The sequence below is a fragment of the Camellia sinensis genome, chromosome 7 (assembly GCF_055761805.1).
Source record: "Camellia sinensis isolate YWXY chromosome 7, ASM5576180v1, whole genome shotgun sequence".
Lineage (NCBI taxonomy): Eukaryota > Viridiplantae > Streptophyta > Magnoliopsida > Ericales > Theaceae > Camellia > Camellia sinensis.
In genome coordinates this window covers 136,444,568-136,468,259 of record NC_138967.1, presented here as the reverse complement: position 1 = coordinate 136,468,259, position 23,692 = coordinate 136,444,568, and the positions used below count along the sequence as shown (strand labels likewise).

At 32.9% G+C, this 23,692-nt stretch overlaps 1 protein-coding gene across 2 annotated transcripts; it reads right to left on the bottom strand.

Annotated features, from left to right (window-relative positions):
• Positions 1-12,550: 12,550 nt before the first annotated feature.
• On the bottom strand, positions 12,551-22,431 carry LOC114270624 (AUGMIN subunit 2). 2 transcript variants are annotated; one of them, XM_082879446.1, is made up of 7 exons: positions 22,023-22,421; positions 20,117-20,182; positions 19,502-19,627; positions 18,584-18,688; positions 17,402-17,470; positions 14,121-14,234; positions 12,551-13,061 (listed from the first exon to the last, which is right to left on the bottom strand). In XM_082879446.1, exons 1-7 carry the CDS (start codon positions 22,143-22,145, stop codon positions 12,714-12,716), a joined length of 951 nt encoding a protein of 316 aa, XP_082735572.1. In that variant the 5' UTR covers positions 22,146-22,421; the 3' UTR covers positions 12,551-12,713. The 2 variants fall into 2 exon arrangements, with proteins under 2 accessions (XP_082735572.1, XP_028067955.2); XM_028212154.2 differs by lacking the exon at positions 20,117-20,182 and having other exon boundaries at positions 22,023-22,431.
• Positions 22,432-23,692: the final 1,261 nt, after the last annotated feature.

Genomic DNA, 23,692 nt, shown 5'->3' with positions numbered 1-23,692 from the left:
ACCCAGCCTGTTAACAATGTGAATATTCACATTGACATATTAACATTCACATTGATAAGAGTGTAAAATTGACTCGCATCCCATGGGCAGCCCGGGGCGAGCTCGGTCCGGCCCGTTGACAATGTGAATATTCACATTGACATATTAACATTCACATTGACAGGAATGTAAAATTGGCCCCTGGCCCGTGGCGCGGCCCGAAGTCCGCACTCTGCCCAGGACGGGCCCAGCCCGGCTCGTTGACAATGTAAATATTCACATTGACATGTAACATTAACATTGATAAGAGTGTAAAATTAGCTCGTGACCCGTGGGCAGCCCGAAGCCCGGCCCCGGGCCGACGCGGGCCCAGCCCGTTGACAACGTGAATATTCACATTAACATGTTAATATTCACATTGATAAGAGTGTAACATTAGCCCGTGCCCCGTGCCTGCCCGAAACACGCCCACGGCCCGTGGACGGCCCGATGAGGGCCCGGCCCGGCCTGTTGACAATGTGAATATTCATATTGACATGTTAACATTCACATTGATAAGAGTGTAAAATTGACTCGCGTCTCATGGGCGGCCCGAAACCCATGGGTGGCCTGGGGTGGCTCGGGTTTGGGTTCGGGCCTACCCCGGGCCGCGGGCGAGCTTCGGGCAGCGGACAAGTTTTACACTCCTATCAATGTTAATGTTAACATGTCAATGTAAATATTCACATTGTCACAGGTCGGGCCAAGCCCGCCTTGGGCTGCGATCGGGCTTCGGGCCGCCCACGAGCTGCGGGCTAATTTTACACTCTTATCAATGTGAATGTTAACATGTCAATGTGAATATTCATATTGCCAACGGGCCGGGCCCGCCCTGGCCCGAGGTCGGGCTTCGGGCTGCCCACGGGTCACGGGCCAATTGTACACTCTTATCAATGTGAATGTTAACATGTCAATGTGAATATTCACATTGTCAACAGGCCGGGCCGGGCCCGCCCCGGGCCGCCCACGGGCCGTGGACGGGTTTCGGGCAGCCACGGAGCGCGGGCTAATTTTACACTCCTATCAATGTGCATGTTAACATGTCAATGTGAATATTCACATTGTCATGGGTCAGGCCAAGCCCGCCTCGGGCTGCGGTCGGGCTTCGGGCTGCCTACGGGCTGCGGGCCAATTTTACACTCTTATCAATGTGAATGTTAACATGTCAATGTGAATATTCACATTGTCAACGGGCCGGGCCGGGCCCGCCTCGGGCAGCGGGCGGGCTTTTGGCCGTCCATGGGCCGCGGGCCAATTTTATACTCTTATCAATGTGAATGTTAACATGTCAATGTGAATATTCACATTGTCAACGGGCCGGACTGGGCCCGCCCCGGGCAGCCCATGAGCCGCAGGCGGGTTTCGCACCGCCACGGGACGGGGGCCAATTTTACACTCCTATTAATGTGAATGTTAACATGTCAATATGAATATTCACATTGTCAATGGGTTGGGCCGGGCTGAGTCGGGCCCGCCTTGGGCTGCTGTCTAGTTTTATACTCTTATCAATGTGAATGTTAACATGTCAATGTGAACATTCACATTGTCAACAGGCTGGGCCGGGCCCGCTCACGGGCCGTGGGCGGGTTTCAGGCAGCTACGAGGCGCGGGCTAATTTTACACTCCTATCAATGTGAATGTTAACATGTCAATGTGAATATTCACAGTGTCAATGGGCCTGGCCAGGTCCGCCCCGGGCTGCCGGCGGGCTTTTGGCCGCCCATGGGCCGCGGCCCAATTTTATACTCTTATCAATGTGAATGTTAACATATCAATGTGAATATTCACATTGTCAACGGGTCAGACCGGGCCCGCCCCGGGCCGCCCATGGGCCACGGGCAGGTTTCGCGCCGCCACGGGATTAGGGCCAATTTTACACTCCTATTAATGTGAATTTTAACATGTCAATGTGAATATTCACATTGTCAACGGGCCGGGCCCGCCCTGCCTCGCGGGCGGGTTTCAGGCCGCCCACGGGCCAATTTACAATCCTACAAATGTGAATTTTAAAATATGAATTTTCACATCATTAAATTGCTAATCGTTGAAAAAATATTTACAAGGGTATCAAAATTAAATATAAGGGCATAAGTGTCCAAGAAAATAGTATAAATCAAGAAAATAGACTTTATGGAATAAAACTATACATACATGGGACTAAATGGGTTAAAAAATTCCTTCATGGACTTCTTAGGTTAAAACACTTCTAAATTGGACTTATCAATAAAAATCCCTATTTTGAATTGTCCTTATTTGGAACAAAATTCAAAATTCAGGGTCAAATGTTCACAATTGAAAAGTCAGGGACCAAAGTGACACAAGTCCCAAACTATAGGGACTATTATTGTAATTAACCCTACATATTTTTTCATAATTACTTATTTTATATATTAATTTAAAAAATATTATTTTAAATTGGGTAAATTACATTGACACCCCATGAAGTTTATATTTATTACAGTTCCTCCCCTCATATTTTGAAAATTATATCTCTCTCCTTGAGGTTTAAAGTTTCATTACAGATTCCCCCACATCAATTTAATTTTTTTAAATTCCAATTTTGCCCTCACTGGGTAAATTACATTGACACCCCTCACATTTTAGAAATTACAATCCCCTCCCTAAGGTTTAAAGTAACATTACCGATTACTCCCTCGGTTAGTATTAGTTGGAAAAAAATTTATTTAAAAAAAATTAATTGGAAAAAAATTTTGTTAGTAAAGTTTTTAAATTTCTGTTTAAAAATCAACGTAAACTCATTTTTTGAATTTACGTTTTTTCCTCAAATTTACAAACTGAGACAACCATTTATAAACTAAAAAAAATATCAAATAAGTTTTTATGACTGTTTTTAAAATTTTTGTAAATATAAATTGAAAACTGAAAACGAAATAGTTACCAAACAGGTTTTAGATGGTAAAAATATCGTAAAATTAACAAATAATTAAATAAGTTACCAACTTAAGAAATGACTTATGAAAAGATTCTTAGGCTATGTATGATTTGATTTTTTTAAAAAAAAATTAAAAATTAAAAATTAATTTAGTTAAGAAATAAAAAAATAAAAAAATAATTATTTCTAACCACTCGAAAGATAAAAATTATATAAAAATAATAATTATTTTTTTATTTTTTATTTCTTAACCAAATTAATTTTTAATTTTTTTAAAAAAATTCTAAAAATCAAACCATACATAGCCTAAGAATCTTTTGATAAGTCATTTCTTACGTTGATAACTTATTTAATTATTTATTAATTTTACGATATTTTTACCATTTGAAACCTGTTTGATAACCATTTCGTTTTCAGTTTTCAATTTATATTTACAAAAATTTTAAAAACTATCATAAAAACTTGTTTGATAATTTTTTTAGTTTATAAATGATTGTTTCAGTTTGTCAATTCCAGAAAAAAAAAAATTTTTAAAATGAGTTTACGTTAGTTTTTAATCAGAAATTTAAAAATTTTACTAACAAATTTTTTTCCCAATTAATTTTTTTTTCAACTAATACTAACTGAGAGGGCAATTGGTAATGCTACTTTAAACCTTAGGAAGGGGATTGTAATTTCTAAAATATGAGGGGTGTCAATATAATTTACCAACCGTGATTTATACACCCAATGGGGGTCGACCCCCAGTGAGGTGGCGACTCCCTATTCGCTGAAAACACACAAAAAAAAAAGAAAGAAAAAGAAAACTGTTTTTTTGGGCCAATCCCCCAATGACACCTCACTGGGGGTCGGCCCCCAGTGGGGGTAGGAAGCATTTCTGTATAATTTACCCAGTGAGGATAAAATTGGTATTTAAAAAAATTAAATTGCTAAAGAAAAAATCTGTAATAAAACTTTAAACCTCAAGGAAAAAAATATAATTTTCAAAATATGAAAAGAGAACTGTAATAAATATAAATCTCAGGGTGTCAGTGTAATTTACACTTTGAATTTGATTAAGATGGTTGAGAAGAATCCATACTAACGTAACTGGACTCGTCAAAAAAAAAAAAAAAAAAAGTACAAAGAATGGATATGATGCCACGTATCCCATGAAAGTGCACTCCTTATTTTGTTTGTTTTTGTCCTACTACTTTCCTTGCCAATTATTATTTTTTGGTTAAATTATAAAAATACGGTTTGTTCCCTATAAAAATTACATATCGTCTTTTGAAAATTTTAATTTCATAATAAATTATTATTTTTATTAATAAATTATCAAATTAATTAATAATTTTTAATAATGTCATATATTTATTTTAATTAATAAATATAGGAGAAAAGTTAAAATTTTATAAATGATGTCATATATATAGAAGAAAAGTTAAAAATTTTATTTTTCAGTTAATTATATTAAATAAAAATTATAATAAAGGAGTATTTATAATTTTTTAAAATATAGGAGATAATCTATATTTTAAACAAATTTTAAAAGATATATTTGTAATTTACTCTTTTTTTATTATATATATTTCGAACAAAATTAGCACTAAAAAGGAGGCTCACATTTTTCCTTTAATTGTAATTTTTCAAATTTCACACTCAAGTGGGTCTTATTTAGGGATGACATAAGAGTACCTCCACTCAATTTTTCAAAATTTGATATGTCAAATTTTTTTAAAGGCTTAAGTGGCAAATTAACATATGTCAATTTGACATGAAAACTCTTTACCCGATATGTCAAATCTATTAATCTATTATTTAAGAAAGAAAAAAAAAGAGGCATGCTGGGACTAATGACAACCACAAATTATATCGTTGGATGCTTTTATTTGAAGACAAAAGAAAAAAACAAAATAAAGATCAATCCCGATTGGTAGCTCGAAATCAGCACGGCTCGAATGGCCCGAGCCCAAACGACGTCGTTTTCGATTTTTTTTGTTTTTTTCCTTTTCTCTTTGAAGATGAAGAAAAAAGATGAAGACCAGAGAGAGAAACAGGAAGCTAGGTTCATCTTCATCAACAACAACACAGAGAGAGGAATAGAGTTCATCTTCATCATCAACAACACAAAGATCTTCATCAATATCAATATCTTCATCAACAACAACACAGAGATCTTCATCAACATCATCATCATCAAACACATTATCATCATCAACAACAACATCACAACATCAACACCATCACCAACATCAACAATTTTATTTATTTATTTTTCACATCCAAAACAACTAAAAATATATATGTATATATATACAGAAAACAGATTCAAATCTAGAACAACTAATATATATATATATATATATATATACAGAAAACAACATCAACATCATCACCATCATCATCATCAACAATTTTTTATTTATTTATTTTTTTTCAGATCTAGAACAAGTAAAAAAAATATATATACAAAAAACAGATTCAGATCCAGAACTAAAAATAAATAAATATATTCATCATCTCCAGATTAACATAATCATCTTCTTCGGATCATCATCTTCAGATCAACATCATCATCTTCAGATCGGTGATGGCAGTCGCCGATGATGGCGGTGATGGTGCCGGTTATGGTGAGTGTCTCTTCCTCTTCTCTCCTCTCTCTCTTTTCTATCTTCTGTCTCTCTCTATTCTGATTCAAAAAGCAAGAAAAAAAAAAGAAAAAAAAAGAGAAGCCCAAAACAATTCCGGCCACCAAATTTCGAGCTACCAAGAATTATTTAGTAAAGATTTGGCATCAAGGGTGTTCATGTCAAAATTGGCAGAAAGTAATGATACCAAAAGTCATGTTATCTTTTGACATATCGTGTGGAGTTCAAGTTTAATGTCAAAATATAACTGGAGTTCAAGTTTAATGTCAAAATATAACTATTGAAGTACCACGTCAGATTTAAAGTATCGAATAGAGGTGCATTAGAGATGACCTATACAAAGTTAAATAAAAATTAAAAATTAAATGTTATTACAAAAAAAATTTAAATTATATATTATTTATGTATAAATATATTTAATAAATATAATCTTAACAGAAACAAGATATAATAGGGTAGAGAAAACAAAACCTACCCCACCCTACTTCGTTGATGCAGGAAAAATCAGAGCTGGATAGGATAAAGGATGTGGGGGCACATATAAAAATTCTAATCTCGTTGGGTTGTTTGGGGTGTTTTAAATAGGTGTACTTTTTAATTTTTTAAACTAAAAAATAGAGGAAAAAAAAATGATTGTTTGAAATAATTTTTTTATCTTTTTATGAAAAAAATATATATTAAAATATTATATAAAATATCAAAAGTACAAAATTATCTCTATATCCTAAACTAGTGTAGTTACACTGACTTTCTATCTCCTTTCATTTTTTTTTTTTTTTTTAAATGTGACTTACATTGTGGCACGTTTTGCACTTTTATGAGAAACTGTGGCTGAACAGCTTGACCTGTTTTGAATTTTTTTTTTTTTGAGACAGATTTCCCATCAAAAAATAGGTGAATAGTATGATTTTTTTTGCTTTTTAGTGACTTTTTAAATTTTTTATATCATGTCAAACCAGTCGTTAATACACATTTTAATACATTATCTAGATTAATAAATATTTAATCTATAAATTAATATATGTTAAATTTTTATCACTTTTATCAATCAATAAATATTTTAATATACAAATTTAGTAATTGCCCAGATACTTCTATTTTTTGTCGCATCCACACCGAAAATCAAAGGAAATCATGGTAGGTCTCACAATCCACCATTGGTAATAAGAAATATTTTTATTTTTATTTCTGTAATTATATATTTTATTAATTTAATCTTTATAATATAAATTTGTCAATTTACCATTATTTTTTATATTATATTTTTTTTAATTAATAACACTGATTAAAAAATTAGACAAAAATCAAAACTACAGTCTATCCAAAAGGCAACATTTTATTTTTATTTTATCGTTCGCATGTCTATAAAATAATAAGACAAGACATACTATATATGCGCATGAGATAATTTAATAAGAAAACATTATCGTGGCATACACTTGCACGTGCAAGTCCACATGCACCTATAAATATAGGTCTAAAATTATTATATAAATTAATAAAAAAATTATTCATAATTATGATACCGTATAATATAATGAAAATTAGTTGAATAGCAAATTAGAAACAACTAAAATGAAATAAGAGAAATTAAAAAAAAATTATTAATTTGTATAATATCACTCCTATAATATATTAAGACAATTCATATCAATAAAAAAAAAAATTGTAAAATTTATTAATTGGATAAATTACACTACCTTCCTTTGAAATTTGAAAAAAATATAAATAACTCCACAGATTTGGCATAATTACTTGGGATTCCCTTGAAGTTTCAATTTATATAATACTTAGCCTCGTTTCAATCAGTAATCCTTTAGTCATATGAATAAAAAAATAATATTATCATCTCTTTTACACTAATATATTTTCTCTTATTTATCTTTATGCTTTCACTCCATTTACATTAGTTTCCACCCCTTTAACCATACGAGAAGAGAAGTTAGTATAATTATACTACAATTGTAAAACTTATTATATTTTCTTCAAATATTAAAAAAAAAAGTCAGTACAATTTAGCCTTATTAATTTATGTAATAAGATATTGTGTATATATATATTTTGGTTAGGCTTCTTTTATGTTCGCATCTCAACATGAGAGAACTCGAGAAACTTGTAGAACTCACCACATGTTTTCGTTTCGATAATCCAAGCCATTCATATTTTAGGACTCGTTGAATAGAATATTCATGCAAAAAATAAGATGATCGAACATCAATAGCTATATGTTTGAATCAAATTTGTATTACAAAAAATGAATGATAATTCTTAAAATTATATTCATTGTTTATTTTTTTTTAAACAAATATGATTTAAATATATAGCTACTGATATTCAATTATCTTAATTTTGTGTATAAATATTCTATTAAATGAATTAAAAAAAATAAACAATTTAGATCATCGAAATCAATTTCAAAATAAACTTATCAAGTCTAAACGCTCTCTCCAATTAAAATAACAAAATAAGAGAAGTCAATTTTTTTTTTAATATATATTAATGAGATCTTATATGGGCTATAAGTGAGCTGTATGAGCAGAAGATGACAGCACAGGCCATGCGTGGAAGCTAGGTTAGGTATTTCAAAGCAATGGCCGTTTACTAGACATAGGTCATGCATGGAAGCTAGCTGGTTTGAATGATTTTCTTATCTAGTGGGTCTCCCTATCGTGGAAAATTATTAAATACTCTATTTTGGGTGTAGCATGTGAGGATATTTCGGCAAATGAAAATCTAATAATGTCGGGATCATAAAAAAAAATATCTTAAAAATAATTATGAATTTTTTTTCACATTTAGTTTATATATATAATAAAACGTCACATATTAATAAAAAAATAAAAAAAATTTATAAAATATTTCATAATATATTTTTTATAATTCAAAATATTATTCAATCTGAATATACTAGAGGGGGTTTGGGTACTACTTTCTCTTTGGAAAAATATATTTTTACTAAAATTTTTCAAATCTTAAATTAAATATTAAAATGAGATCTTATTTTATTGTGTCTATTTAAATTTGAAACTTTCCACAGTAAAAATCTTTTGAGATATATTTGGTTGATCATAAGGAACCGATTAAGTGACACAATGTCTCACAATGTTAGAATTGCTCAGGTACACCAATCATGTATCATGGGGTCTTACGGGAAATGCTACAGACCTACAGTACGGACGATTCCCAGTGCCACCCAGTGACGTGGCAGCGTGTAGTTGGCCGAAATTCAAAAAACAAAAAAAAAATTTATTTTCGCACCAATCAGGACGACCCCCCAGCACTCCCAGCTGGGGTTCTAAGTCATTTTTCCGGGTCTTACTAAATTTTCTTCTTTTTTTTTTTTTTTCAAAATCTATTTTACCAGTAATCAAAGTCAAGAGTACTTTACCCTATCTTCTTTTAAATCACAATTCTCTAATTGATTTCTCTCCTTGATTTTTTACTTATTGGGTCATTGAACCTAATTTTAAGCTCAATTTCGATAATTTGAACCGTTCATATTTTAAGATCTGTTGAGTATATCATATCTGTAAAAAATTAAATTGATTAAATATCAGAAAGTATATATTCAAAAAACTATAGGAAAAAAATTAAAGGGAGGAACCTGATTCCTTTTAGAGGGTCACATACTCTACGTATTTTTTTTTTTTTTTTTGGATTAAAATTGCAATACTTTACATTAGTTATAAAAGATTAATTATACTCTTGGAAGCACGATACAAATGTCGGTATACGTGCATAAAAAAATATTTATTTGTAATTTATAGTTGTATATGATATATAACATATAACAATTAAAAAATCATATACAAAAATAATTAAAGTAAGATTCAAGCTAGAGTTTAAGATCAAAATTAGTGAGCTTGGTTTGGGAAATTGGGGTAATTTTTTGACTTTTTGATTTTTTTGACTATTTTAACCTGGGTTAAAAAGTTTAATTTGAGAAAGACTTTTTAATTTTTTGACTTTTTAAACTTTTTTTTGTGAGAAAAGACTGTAATGATTATGGATTGCATGAGATATTTTGTTTGTTATGGCTAAAATAATTTATTTTGTTTTTTGTGGTTAAAATAGCTCAAAACCTATCCAAACCCAATGGCCAAAGACAACCCTATGTATTTTTTAAAAATATATATATTTTTAATAATTACAAAAATAACTTGTATTTTGGTTTTTTTTTTTCTTTTGAAAAAATAGGCAACATAATTATTCCAATACTCCTATATTTTTTTAAAATTACATTTTTACCCGAAATGTATCCACAATAGTTCTCAAAGTGTACCCGTGCCGTGCCGTGCCGTGCGACAGTCATACCCAACAAATTTCACAAACCCGATATGCATCTCTCATAGGGGAAACTACACCTCATGTGACCAAATTTTAAATCATAGAAAAACTAAATAAATATTAATAATTAAAATTAATTTTTTTTAATTATTTATGTTTAATTTGTTTCCTCAGACATCACTGCAGAGTAATTGTCCCTTTCTCATACTTAATACACGTGCAACATTTTTATGTGAGATAATTTTTTTACAATTTTTCCAAAATCATATCACATAAGGCCAAATTTGGAAAGACTAAATAAATCTACACTTTTATCTTTTTTAAGTCACATCAGTCAACATCTCCTCTCTATTTTTCTACATATTTTTTTTATAAAAAATCAAAAAATACATTTAATTAGAACATTTCAAACAAGCCTTAAATATTTCACCAAAACTTTACCTTTTTACGTAACTTCTCATAAGGCATGATGAATTTTATAAATTTTTAAATACAATGGGTTTGATATATACAATTGTCATTTATTACATGAATACATAAAAACTGAAATGGATGTAGCGATAAAACATTTTGGTTTTTTTACAATTGTCATTTATTATGTTTGGTTTGTGTCTGAGAGATGTATTTTAAAGATAAAAAGTACGAAAAGTTGTTTGGTTTGATTTTTTTCTAAAGATGTTTTGAAAAATTATTTTGAGAGAGAGTTTTGAAAAAAGTGATTGATTTGATGTGTGTGAAAGAGATATTTGTTTGGAAAACTTGTTTGGTTTACAAGTTTTGCGAAATTTTTTTGAAAAAATTTATTTGGTTTGATTACTTTTAAAAACTTATTTGTAGAGAAAATTTTCCAAAAATTTTTCACAAATACAAACCAAACGAACCCCAAGTCTTCATAATTGTATATTTGATTCCCCTTTGACTTTTTTTATTAAAAAATAATAAATTATAAATACGCATCCTAAGATATATTTAAAATACTAATTGCTCATGTGATTTAAAAAATTATAAATATCCCATTATCAAAAAATTTTTATTTAACAAAATTAATTAAAAAAATAAAACTCCTAACTACTCACCAATACAATAATAAAATTACCTAAATTATTAATTGAAATATATTTCTAACATAATTAAAAACTATTAATTGACTAAATGATTTATTAATTAAAAACACTATTTGTTATGAAATTAAAAACTTTAAGAAGCGAAATGTAATTTTCAAAATCACAAAAACAATTCATATTTTAAATAAATCTTAAAGTATATATTTATAATTTACTCTTAAAAAAATGATCGGTCATAAGAATGTAACCTATATTTTATTGAGAAATGATAAATTTAAATAAAACTAAATATTATGGAAATATGAATTTTTAAAACAAGTTATTAAAATAGAATTTAGTTTTCTATATTAAAACATAGAATTCAATGATAATCTTGAGAAAAAAACAATAGCTTATTTTTCCTCAATAATTTTGTATGTGAGAAAAATAATGTTAATGTTTTATTGCAAATGATTCAATTATTTCTTGGTATTATAGTTTTAGATTTTGTTTCAATATTTTTCTCATTGTAAATAGGGTTTTGTTAAACTATGAAACAATAAAACCTTACTTTATTTTTTGAATTTTTTTAACAAGTTCTTCATATCTTAAACTAGGTAAACAAATAGTATAATTGCTATTGTACCTGTAAAAAAAAAATTATTGGTGTAAATATCTCATCTTTATAGTTCGCTTAGGGCTCCAAAATAGTCAGGATCGACCCTACCTCCACTACCAAATCCAACATAATTTTAGTTGGCAATCTTTGTAGATATATAGATATACAAATATTTACAAATAGTGATATATATATATATATATATATAGCATGTAAGCATATTAGAAAATTACAAAAAGAGGAGGTAGGTGGTTGGAGAACTTCATCATCTTGCAAATTGAATAAAAAATATAATAATAATAATAATTTAGTCCAAAACTACAATAAGGGTATAGGACTATTTTTAAAAGATAAATAGTCAATGCCACGACCAAGCCATATCACAAAAATATATAGTGAATTTTGCTGCTGCTTTTTTTTTTTAATTGAAAGATATTAGTGTAGGTAATTGTTATATATTTTCCTCCTAGAATTATTGTTTCTCCAATATCTGGCTGTGAAATGTATTCTAATTTTCTTTTGAAAGAAAGAGATAGAGATGACCACAAACTCTTTGATAGGAAATATTCTCCCAGCACAAAAGTATATGCTCCTTGAAATGTTTCCAAAAATCAATAAAATCTCCTAATATTTGTAGTAGAGCATATTATATATGTTTGTATACTCACCAAATCCGAGTTGGCCTCAATTATATCACACGCAAGCGTGCCTGCTAGCGTTTGAGCCCATCTCCACCTTCCTTGTCTCTTCCCTGTGATAGAGAAATGAAGGTGAAATTCACATATCATTTCTAGAAAAAAAACACATCAAAAGCTAAAAATGAATGAGATTGAGTGATTACCACTGTTGGACGGTTTCGAAAAGCCAATTTTCATCTGATGCTAAACTCAGAGCATGTCCCCTCTCCAAATTAAACGGTGTTAGGGCTAGTTACCAAAAACCTATCAACTTCCCAATATTTGGGAAGGGCAAATCACCCAGTGTCTTTTAAACCGAACTGAGCGCAATAAGATGCGTATGTAACTGTGGTTGTTTGAAACAGCCCATCACACACAATGCATTTAAAGACTATATGCATGAATAAGATAACCAAACATGCAAGCGCGCACACAATACAAAACAGAAACAAAAAGATGAGGTGCCGCTGCAAAAGGAAGAGCAGAAAGAATCACACCATAATGAAAATGTAGCACACATACACAATTAATATAGAAAAAACCTCGCTATAATCCACTCTTTTTTACTGAAGGAGGCCAGGACAATCTCCTGTGGCTTGTGCCATCAACTTGATTAGTGTCGCCTACTTCGCTACGTTCATCTTCTGCTTTTGGACCACTGAGGGTTCTGAGAGTTAAATCTTCCGACTCACTCCTCCAAGGAGGTGGGGTCACGCATTCAGAATCCCCTAGTGTTCTTTGAGAAGAATCCTTGGCTGGTGTTGCATGCAAGGAAGAAGAGGAATGACCCACTCTCAAATTTTGAAGTGTAGCAAATGATTCCCTCATTGCAGACATGGCTTCAAAGAATCGGGTACAAGATGCTAAAGCGACAGGAATTGGACGGAGCATTTCCTGCATTATTTAAACACCGAGCTCAAGGTTGGATCTTGCAGGAAAACCACCTGCTTAGGCTGCGTTTGAATCATGGATTTGGGTAGGGATATAAAAAGAGAAAGGAAAATGTGAGGGAAATGCGAATGAAATATAAGCTAAATTTTCTCCATTTCCCTCGTCTTTTCTTTTCCTTTTCCAAATCTTTACCTAAATCCATAATCCAATCAGTTAAAGGAGAAGACAATTTCCTCATGCTGTGCAATCATAAAGAAAAGGGCACTCGGAAACCACATGGCAGTAAACAGGAACACATTCCATCCTTTTAATAGGGTATGTCGAATGAATTTGTTTCATAAAATCTATGAATTCTCTCAAAATTTTAAGAAATGATAAACAGATTCAAATTTGGGGCAAAATAGGAAACCACTAGTTTGATGAATGCTTCTGAAGTTTGAACAAGTCATGTTTTACATAGGATTTAATGGCCACCCCACGACGTCATGACAGTTTAAAAACTACAGGAAGAAAATTTTAACGCAAATACTGTTTTCATAATTGAGTTCTTTTAGGCTAAGAGATCATCCTAAAAATGACAACCTCCACAGGTTAAGTTAAAATTCAAGTGGAATTTCATGAGGTTTCCAGACACTCTCTGATGTTCCCAGGAGTACAAGTACATATACAAAAAATTGAAATCGGAGTCATAAAATTCATAGTTCATATCAGGGTGAATCTGATAGACAATAAAAGAGACTCCCCGGGGGTTAGGGGGTGTCAAACCATAGTGAGGTTATGGGGGTGTCAAACCATAGTGAAAAGCAATTTCATATTATTTCTAACATAATAACTGACCTAGAATAAGCTGAAAGAAATGCTCTTAGAGCACAAAGTAGGATGCAATGTGCATTCTGAACTTATGATAGTAATAAGGTTGTGTTTGGATCATGGATTTGGATAGGGATTTGAAAATGAAAAGGAAAATTTGAGGGAAATATAAATGAAATATAAACTAAAATTCCTCAAATTTTCCTTTCCATTTTCAAATCCCTATCCAAATTCAAAATTCCTGTAACTTACCCCCCATACAGAAGGTGGTTCCTTGAAGTTTTGACTCCACTGGAAATCTGCAACAGATGCAGTCAAGGCTCCATAATCACTTGCAGCCTTCATTAGTAACTCTGAAAATTGTTTCTGCACACCCAAGCAACACATGGCATAAGAATGTGATTTGTAATGGTAAAATGAACTCTGACAACCAATAAACAGCCTCCAGCAAGATTTATTTTTTGACTAAATGCAGAGATTTTGAAAGTTAACGCATTAGTTTCTAGGCACGTATGAATTTCTTAATTTTGAATATAAGTAGCACAGGCATACGACAAGACATGGACATGCTGATATGGTAATTTTCAAAAAAATTTAAAACACGACACATGGGAGTCATGCCCAAAAAATATATTATTTATATATTTATTATATATCATATATATGGATATTTCATTTAAAGATAATAAAAAAATGTGTTATAACGCTAATTCCTAAAATCCAAAAGAGTAAGGATTAGGGCTAGTTACATGGAAGATAATTCTATTCGCACACTACAAAAAATCTCAATATACACCATTTTTACTGTTCATATATAAACTTCCAAACATAAGTCAAACGTCCGAACAAAAAGGAATTGTTTAGATATACATTCCGTTCAATAGTTTATATTTGAACAACTATTTTTTGTTTTAAAGTCTATGTCTGAACATTTGACTTTTGTTCAAAAGTTTATATCTAAACGGCATAATTGGTGTGTACTGTGATTTTAAGTGGCGTGTGAAGTGATTTTTTTAAATTACGTTGCCATCCCTTACTTTTACTCACAATATGCATATATTATAGATTGTAACCAAAATATTTTACCTTTGTTTCTGTACTCCATTCCTTATCACTACAACCAAACATCCCACCAAAATATTATTCTCAAAATTAAACACCCAACACCCGTTACCTCCACCACTATTAAAATCCCACCACCACCCAGTTCTAAGCTCTCAAGAAAACTAATGACGGCAAGGAAAAATGCCCAATCATCCACCGCCACAAAAGAGCAGTTTTAACAAGCATATACATAAATAGCCTGCATGTAGGTGTGTTTAAGCTACAAAAAACAAAAAGCAAAATAAAATAAGAACAAAGCACGAACATGTATATTGCATCTGATTTGTAAATATAAATAATTGAATCTGATTTGGACACACGCACACACACACACACACATATATATTTGTAAACAAACCACTCTTTGTAAAAACAAACCAATCAATCGGCTAAATCAAATTTTGTTGATTCACCACCGTAACCTTTGACTACTAAGATTTTGCAATTCAAATGGTGATTATTAAAATGAATTGACAAATTAGCAAATGGCCAAGTAGGGAGGCACGGGTGGTGGAAGGGTTTGGGGAATGAGAATGGGAATGGGTGGTTCACAGCCACAATGACAATAAAGGGGTTATCACAAGGAGGTAGGCAGTAAAGGCAATGGCTTTGGTGGTGGCAGCGATGGGTAGTCGTTGGGGCTGGTGGGGGTGATGTGTGGAGTTTAGTGATGGTTAACTAGCTTTGTTGATGGGGATTTGCATAAAGGGTGAAGTTTAGAGAAAGGGGTATGAACTTTGAAGATAGGGGGGATGCAGTTGTGTGTGGTGATGTCATGGTAAAAGATGAGTGTTTTTTTGGGTTTTTTAGTCATTTTATTATGGAAGGATATTTTTGTTATTCCAATGACAACGTTAATGCCATTTCGCCGACAACTCTTGACAAGGGAAGACAAGTACATGTAATTATGCCCAAAGGATTAATATGTATAAAATCTATATTATTTTTCTTTTATCATTAGATTCCAAGTTTTTTTTTTTTTTTTTTCCAAACTTGTGTTGTGTTTCTTGTGCGTCTAAGCGATGGACATGTGTGCCTCCAAAGTCTAAGTCTAAAAAATTTTAATTTAATAATAGGACTCGTTTGGATCTGTCCAACACATGTTGCTGTTGAAGAGTCTTAGACGAGTGTCAATGTCTAACATGGTCATTGCACCTTCTTCGAATTGTCCATACATCTTAGCTATGAATAAACTGTTAAGTCACTAATTTTCTCAAAAGCCTAAGCTATTAGGAAATGAGTCCAACAATAAATATCAACCTATCTAACACCCTCCCTCACGTGCAATCCCGCCTTGCACGTGGACAGACGAACAAAGAACCAAATAGAAGACGAAGAAGAAGCAAACAACCAAACAGAGAGGAAGAAACCAAATGGGGATAGAATACCAAATACCAACGGAGAGACTTGAACCCAAGACCTCTCTACACGTGGAGAGACAAACAAGGAAGCACACAAAAGAAGAAGAAGCAAACAACCAAACAGAGAGGAAGAAACCAAATGGGGATAGAATACCAAATACCAGCAGAGAGACTTGAACCCAAGACCTCTCTCAAGTAGAGCTTTAATATCATGTTAAATCACCAATTTTTCCAAAAGCTTAAGCTGCTAGGAAATGAGCCCAATAATGTATATCAAGCTATCTAACATAAACAACCTCAACAATTCAATGATTTCATTAGGTCTGGTGACACGTTTAAAGAGAAACTGTGAACTCTGTTACTAAACTTTTTCTTCATCTTTTCCAATAATGAAAATTCAAAATGTGGGAAAACAACAAATTTATCCAAATCAGTTTAAATTAAAGACTAGTTGGACAAACAGTTATCATAAATTTTGCTGAACTAAATCACCTTATTAGATAGATTGCCATGCAATACATGCATCGCAATTCATAAGTACATTCTCTTGGAAATTTGCAAGAAGTTATGGAAAAATTTGTGACGTAATAATGAAAAACAGGTAACCAGGACCAGTGGGTAATATGAACTCTCAAGGACACCACTATAGATTGGACAAATTACACAAACACCATATAATATGTATTTCTCTAATTGCACGAGGAATATCTTCTTGAAGGCATTGGCTAAGGATAGGACAGAGCGATCTTTGCTAACTAAAAGCAAACAACATATACTGCTGATTGATCCATATCAAGGATTTCAATTTTCTAAAGTAACCCTGCTCATAAAGTCAAGATCATCTAGAAGAGATAGAATCGTACTTCCTTAGAACCTGGTATTTCATGTTGTATAATACTGGGACCAAAACTTACCTACTCTAAAATCTTAACCAATATGAAAATGCTACAACCATAAAAGAATTTCCTACCAAAGAAAGACAGAAAAAAGAATTGGCACACCTTTGATTACATAACAGAAATTATCCAAAAATAATATGAGAATAAATTAAATTCATCATTGACCAACCTGAAACTCTGCTTCCACGGGGATGCAATCTAGTGAATATGGTTGTTGAAGACGAGCTATAATGCGGTCCTGCCAAGACAGATGGAATATCAATGAGGTAAGGGTACAATAGAGAATAATCAAGTCACTTCATTGTGTTGCCAAAAGAAATGAGGGAAGATAAAGAAACTAGTCCTTGGAGCCAAATTCAGGGGAAAATCACTACTAAAGTTCGAAGTTAATTCTGCAATTCACTTGCTGAAGTAACACATCCAAAAGGACCACTTGATAGCGAGTTTCCTATTTGCAAGAGAACTGATTTAAAGAAAAAAAAAAAAAAAGAAGAAGAAGAAGAAGAAACTTTTTCAATCTCTCTCATAATTCTTTGGAGTATCCATAGAAAGACCTCAAAATACAAAATTATCCCTCTCCCTCTATTGCTTGCATGTGTGCACAGACTCTGGGGCTTACCAGATAATAAGACTATTTAGGACCCAAAAAAAAAAGAAAAAAGCCATCAATCTCAATAAAATACCAAAAATGCAAAACTTCAAGGAGCATGCTATATGCTTGGGATGTAAAACTAAACCAGCAGATCCTAAACATTTAGAAGGTGTAAAACCTCCATAGCTTTGTCATAGGAAAGAGAGTGATAAAATATCTCAACATACAATGGAATATAGACTTCTAAGTAAGTAAGCGACATGTCCTTGTTAGAGTCCTTGAATTCTTTCTGCTCGAAAAGTTTTAATTTTCTTGTGGCAATTCTTCTTTCTCTGCTTATTGTTGTTGAGGTTGTGGCAGCTATTAAAATATTCACCCTTGCATAGATCTTATGTACATAAGGACAGCTTATTCTTTGTTCCCAGAAGTTCAATTATGCGAAAACTCAGATGGCACTGCCCCAAAACAGCATGCCTAACCTAGAGCATAAAAACAAGGTACTCAATGAACCCTACGGACTAGACCACTTGATAATTTACAGCATGATAAGTCTGACAATTAATGCATTCTTATTTCTACAATCAAGGGAACAAAACTAGAGTGGAAGTGTTTTTGCATGCATTTATGAGTGCATGCTTAGTATTTGTGATAACAAGAAATGAAACATAAGGATCTGACGCAAAGTCATTGAATCCCAATCTAAGGTACATAACAATCAAAGATGCAGAGATGGGCACAGATTAGAACGAAATAAATTACCTTGTTCTGAATGACATCCTTCAATATAGTTGTAATTCTTGCCAAAGTCTCAATCTTCTTTTCCATTTCACTCACATGTGTCAAATGTGCTACATTCTTATCCTCCTAAAAGTTCCCAATCATGTAAATAAGATAAATCAATGCCAAAGTTTAAACGAAATATGGCAAGATCAAATTCAGGAGTTTAGTTCCAATGAAGATACAAAAACATCTTACAGATATTTGCATAAGGTGCTAAGCACAAGTCTCAAATTGTGACCTTCTTTCTATGGTTACAACCGCAGTGTAAATATAGAACCCAGGAAATGGGGTCAGTGAACAAACATGATTCTCCATGGGCATAATAATAAATAACAATAATAGACACTTGTTTGAAAACAATATGGTGAAAGGTATCCAAGATTCATATTCCACAGACCATAAAGACATGAAGATCCAGTTATGTGGCATACATCCATCCATCCATCCATCCATCCAAAAGATATCTGACATTTAAGTTTATCTTAAAAACCTTATGAAGGGATATATTCATGAAACTTGGGAAGATTGACAAGCAAATGTTAGTTCAAAAGGAAATCTTCACATACACAAGGGCACACACATACACGTGGTGATTGGATGTATGTGGTGAATATATATACACCTAAGTGCCAGTAATTGCCAACCAGAAAATTGGAAAAGAAATTTGGAACATTCCCATACAGTCCACACATGATACATTCTTTCTTTTCCCCTACCATCCAACATATTCTTCCCCTATACGACTTCAAGCTGTGATCATAATGCAATTAAGATCATGTACTTTTGGTAGAGCATTTTCATTGGAGGTTTAATATTTGGAAAAGAGGTCATGGTGCATGATCAGCACCTAGAAACTAAAGATGCATGAGAGTTGGAAATTAATCTTGACCAATTCACCTTGCGACCTTGAAGTTCCACTTGCAAATCTGCTATTTTTCTTTGTACAGTGGTAAGTTCTCTTAAAACCCTTATCAAGTCATCACCCTTTTCACCAGTAGTAGTGGATAAGTTTTGAAACTCTTCCTACACCAAAGAAGAGTAACTCAACCAAAAAATTCCAATATTCCACATTATAGTAATCAAGCAATTAAAACCACTAGCGTAAGAACATGAAGACTAAAGATAGTAACTCATTCAAGCAAAAAATATGCCTCTTCAACCTGTAGTAATAAACTAAAACTAAATATTAATCAAAGAAAACAAAATAAACAATGACTTCAAAGAAACTATTTAGAGATCTTGACTATCCTTGATACACTAAACAATTCATTCATCTCAAATATTTCTTTGCAAAAACTATGCAGTGCTCATGCATTTTACAGTATATTAAAAAACAACTTAATAATTCCAGAAAAAAAAAGAAGAAACTTCACAGCAACAAACGAATGTCCCTCAAGATGAGACTGTTCAAAATAAATCTAATTATAATACATTATCTATGCTGAAAACATTTAAATATACCTTGGCCACCAAAAAAAAAAAGATTTGACATGCACAAGTGCAAAAACTTACAAATACCACTAATTGGGAAGGTAGTTGTGAGGGTAGCAAAGAGCATTTGCTGGAGTGTTGCCTTCCCTTCCAAAATGTAAGGGAGGTCTTAGTGTGTGCCACATTATTGATAGAAGTATTGCATTACTTTGCAAGTGGTTGTGGAGGTTCCCTAGGGAAAGCGAATCTTTATGACCTGTAGTTATTAAAAGCAAATATGGGCTTCAAACTATTGGGTGGGACTTGGTCATTGTAGAGCGATGAACCTATCGCTCTCCTTGGAAATTTATTTCACAGGGCCTGGTCAGGTTCCCTCAATTCATTTAGCTAAAAGTGAGTAATGGGAAACCTACTAGATTTGGGGATGCCTCTTGGAGGGGGGAAATTTTCATTTGCTCAAATGTTTCCACAATTGTATCAATTATCTAGAAACCATAAAATGTCAATTGCTTCCACGACTCTCTGTTTCAGCGCCAATGTCTTGAGATTTCAATTTCTTTAGAAATCTCAATGATCGGGAGACCAATGAACTTACTTCTCTTATCCTTGTCAAAGTCTTCCCCCAATTCAAGGATTTGGTGCATTCACTCTTTGGGGTTCTTCTCTTGTAAGTTGTTTTTTGAGTGTTTAATTGATAATCCAAATGTTTCTTTTTTTCCTCCTCACATCTTGTAAGAGTGAATGATACAATATCATGGGGGAATAAAACACTTGAACACTTGGAAAAATGATCTTTGACCAATATCCAATAGTGTAGGTATATGATACAATATTTGATGTGTCTAAATTGGTCCAAGCATGCCTCATCCCTCGAGAGGAGCTCAGCAAGCACTTGGAAGAACTTTGAAATCTAGCTTCCAATTCACAAGTCTTCTGTTGATTCCAAGGGTACTAGTATCAGGGCCCTGCTCCCGACCCGCATAATCATGGGGTGTTTGTTTTTTGAGATGGAGAAATATAGCTAGGTGGAAGTAATCGAGTTGGTCAATAATGAGGAGTGCGAGAGGCTTTACTCATTTGGTGGAGCTACTAATGGACCACATAGGCCAAGCAAGACCAAGCATAGTCATAGCATTTCGTCTTACTGATTGGTACACGTGCGCCCATTGGTTGGGGGACACACATGGCATGCAAGGTTTGTGGAGGAAGCCATGATGTGAATAACATGGCGGCGTCAGGAGAAGCCACATATATGGGGTGGGTCCATATATACCTACACTAGGCATAAGATAAGTTATACGTCAACAAGTCCATAACCACTTTTTAGTGCATAAGGTGAGGTGGGAAAAAAAAAAAAACCCTTTATCTCAAGTCTCAATTGTAAGCATTACTTAAAGAAGGAAGACAAGCTCGTCTATCTGTGCTCTACAATGCATGCCTTTATCAGTCCAACAAAGTTTGAGTTTTGTGAGTCTAAATGCTATCAAATTTTTTCTCAAGTGATACTGTCTTGCTTTATATAATGTTTGATCAATATAACATATAAAATAGTACAAATACCTTCCAGTAAACAGACTTTCCAATCCTGACATTTTCTCTCCTACCTAATCACCCAATCCAAATGGACTGCAATGCTAAAACAGTGAATTTATGTTAATTGTCAAATTTATGTATGTAGAGCTGAATTCAAGTATTGAATTGTAATCTATATCCTACACACTTAAACATTTTACATTTGGAAAAATACAAAAAATATATATATATATATATATAATTTAAGATTCCATATTAAAATGTCAAAATTTCATGAATGATTGTTGCCTATCAAGATCAAACCAAAAGTGTTATTAAACTGGGAATCAAAAAAATTACGAACCACTTGATCAAAATTTCATTCGCTGATATTCAAAAAAGAGGGAAAAAATCGATTTAATGATAAAATCGGAAATTGAAAGCAAAAAAGAGAAATAGAAGAGGAAGAGAGGACCTGAGAAGGAGGAGGAGGGAGAGAGAAACCAAGGTCGGAGGCGATGGAGAGGGCATCGGACATTCCTCCCAAGCGTCTCAGAGGTTTCTTGCTCACCCAAGTCGTATCGCTTCCCATCGACATTTACCAAACTCTCTCTCTCTCTCTCTCTCTCTCTCTCTCTCTCTCAGTTTTCCTTTCCTTTCCTTTCCTTTCCTTTCCCTTCCTTTATTTGCAGATTCAGAATGAATAATTATCAGAAAGAAAGAACACTGGTAGTGATAGTTAGTTATATATGGGTTGGTACTCTCTTGTCTTGGGCCGGCACTCTGAAAATTTCAAAGACAAACTCTCTCTCTTCCATGGAAAAGGGCGTGCTGACCAAAAGTCTAGCGTGTTTGGGCTCGGAACTTCGGGTCTTATGCTGTACGGGATTGCCTTTCTACGCCAGGCTCCTGTTTTGTTTGATTTTGAAGAATCGGTTTATTTATTTATTTTATTTTATTTTTAAAATGAAAAAGTAATTTTAAGTTTTGGTTGATTCAAGAATTATAAATAAATAAATAAATAGGTAAGATATAAGTAAAAAATATTTATATTTCATTTAATTTTATGTACTTCCTTTTTTCGCTTTTCAAATTTCTTTCTAAATTTACAAACACAGTCTAAATAAAATATTCATTGTTTTATATAAAATTGGCGTTTATTTTGGTTAAATTAATTTGTATCTTTTTTCATAAATTATTCAAAATTAAAATCAAACTAAGCTCGAGAGAGATATATGTATACCTTAAGGCTTGGAGATTTGTATGTTTATTTGTTGAAGCATATACGCCTAGAGTTTGGATAATCTGCCGCCATTTGCTGTGGCCCTTCCTGTCGCCCTGCCAAAACGACGTTGTTTTGAATAAAAAAAAAAAATTCCCTTCTTATTTTACTTTCTCCTTTTCATTTTTGAACCCTAGCCTCTAAGACAGATGAACAAAGAGGCGATGATCTAAACGAGAGAGGCAACGAACGGAGAGAGCTGGGGCGACGTGGTTTCCTAGCAAGGTGATGGAGGCGATGAGAAGCGGCGGTGAGGCAACTGGAGGCGGCGAGAGACGAACAGAGGGGGCGACGAACGTGAGGCGGCGACGAGGTTTGTTTCTCTCCCTTTGGTCTTCATTATAATTTCTCTCCCTTTGGTCTTCGGAGTAAAAATGATAGAATGTGATCCCTACCCATTTCTCTACCTCTGCTTTGATTATTTTTTTAAAAAAATTATAACATCCACACTCTATTTCGAATTTCACACACTATTTTTTGTTTTTTGTTTTGAAGATTAAAGATATAAAATGTGAATATTATTACTCTAAGAAAACATCTCTTTACTGTGACTTTGTTTGATGGTGACTAAAATAAAACGAGGATTTTTTTTTTTGATAGGAAGCTACTCCCTTGTTTATTAATACTATTTGATTGTTAATCATTGAAATAGTGAGATCAATAATATCAACATTTCTATAGTATTGTAATGCCAATTCTATGCTCATAGGAACAAAGGTTGAAGTGTGGAAAGATCAGATACCTAAAAGAAAAAATGCATTAAAAGAGCCACTGAAATAATGAGAACTGAGAAGAGAATACAAGAGAAGAGAGGGTTTTGAAGATTAAAGATATAAAATGTGAATATTATTACTCTAAAAAAA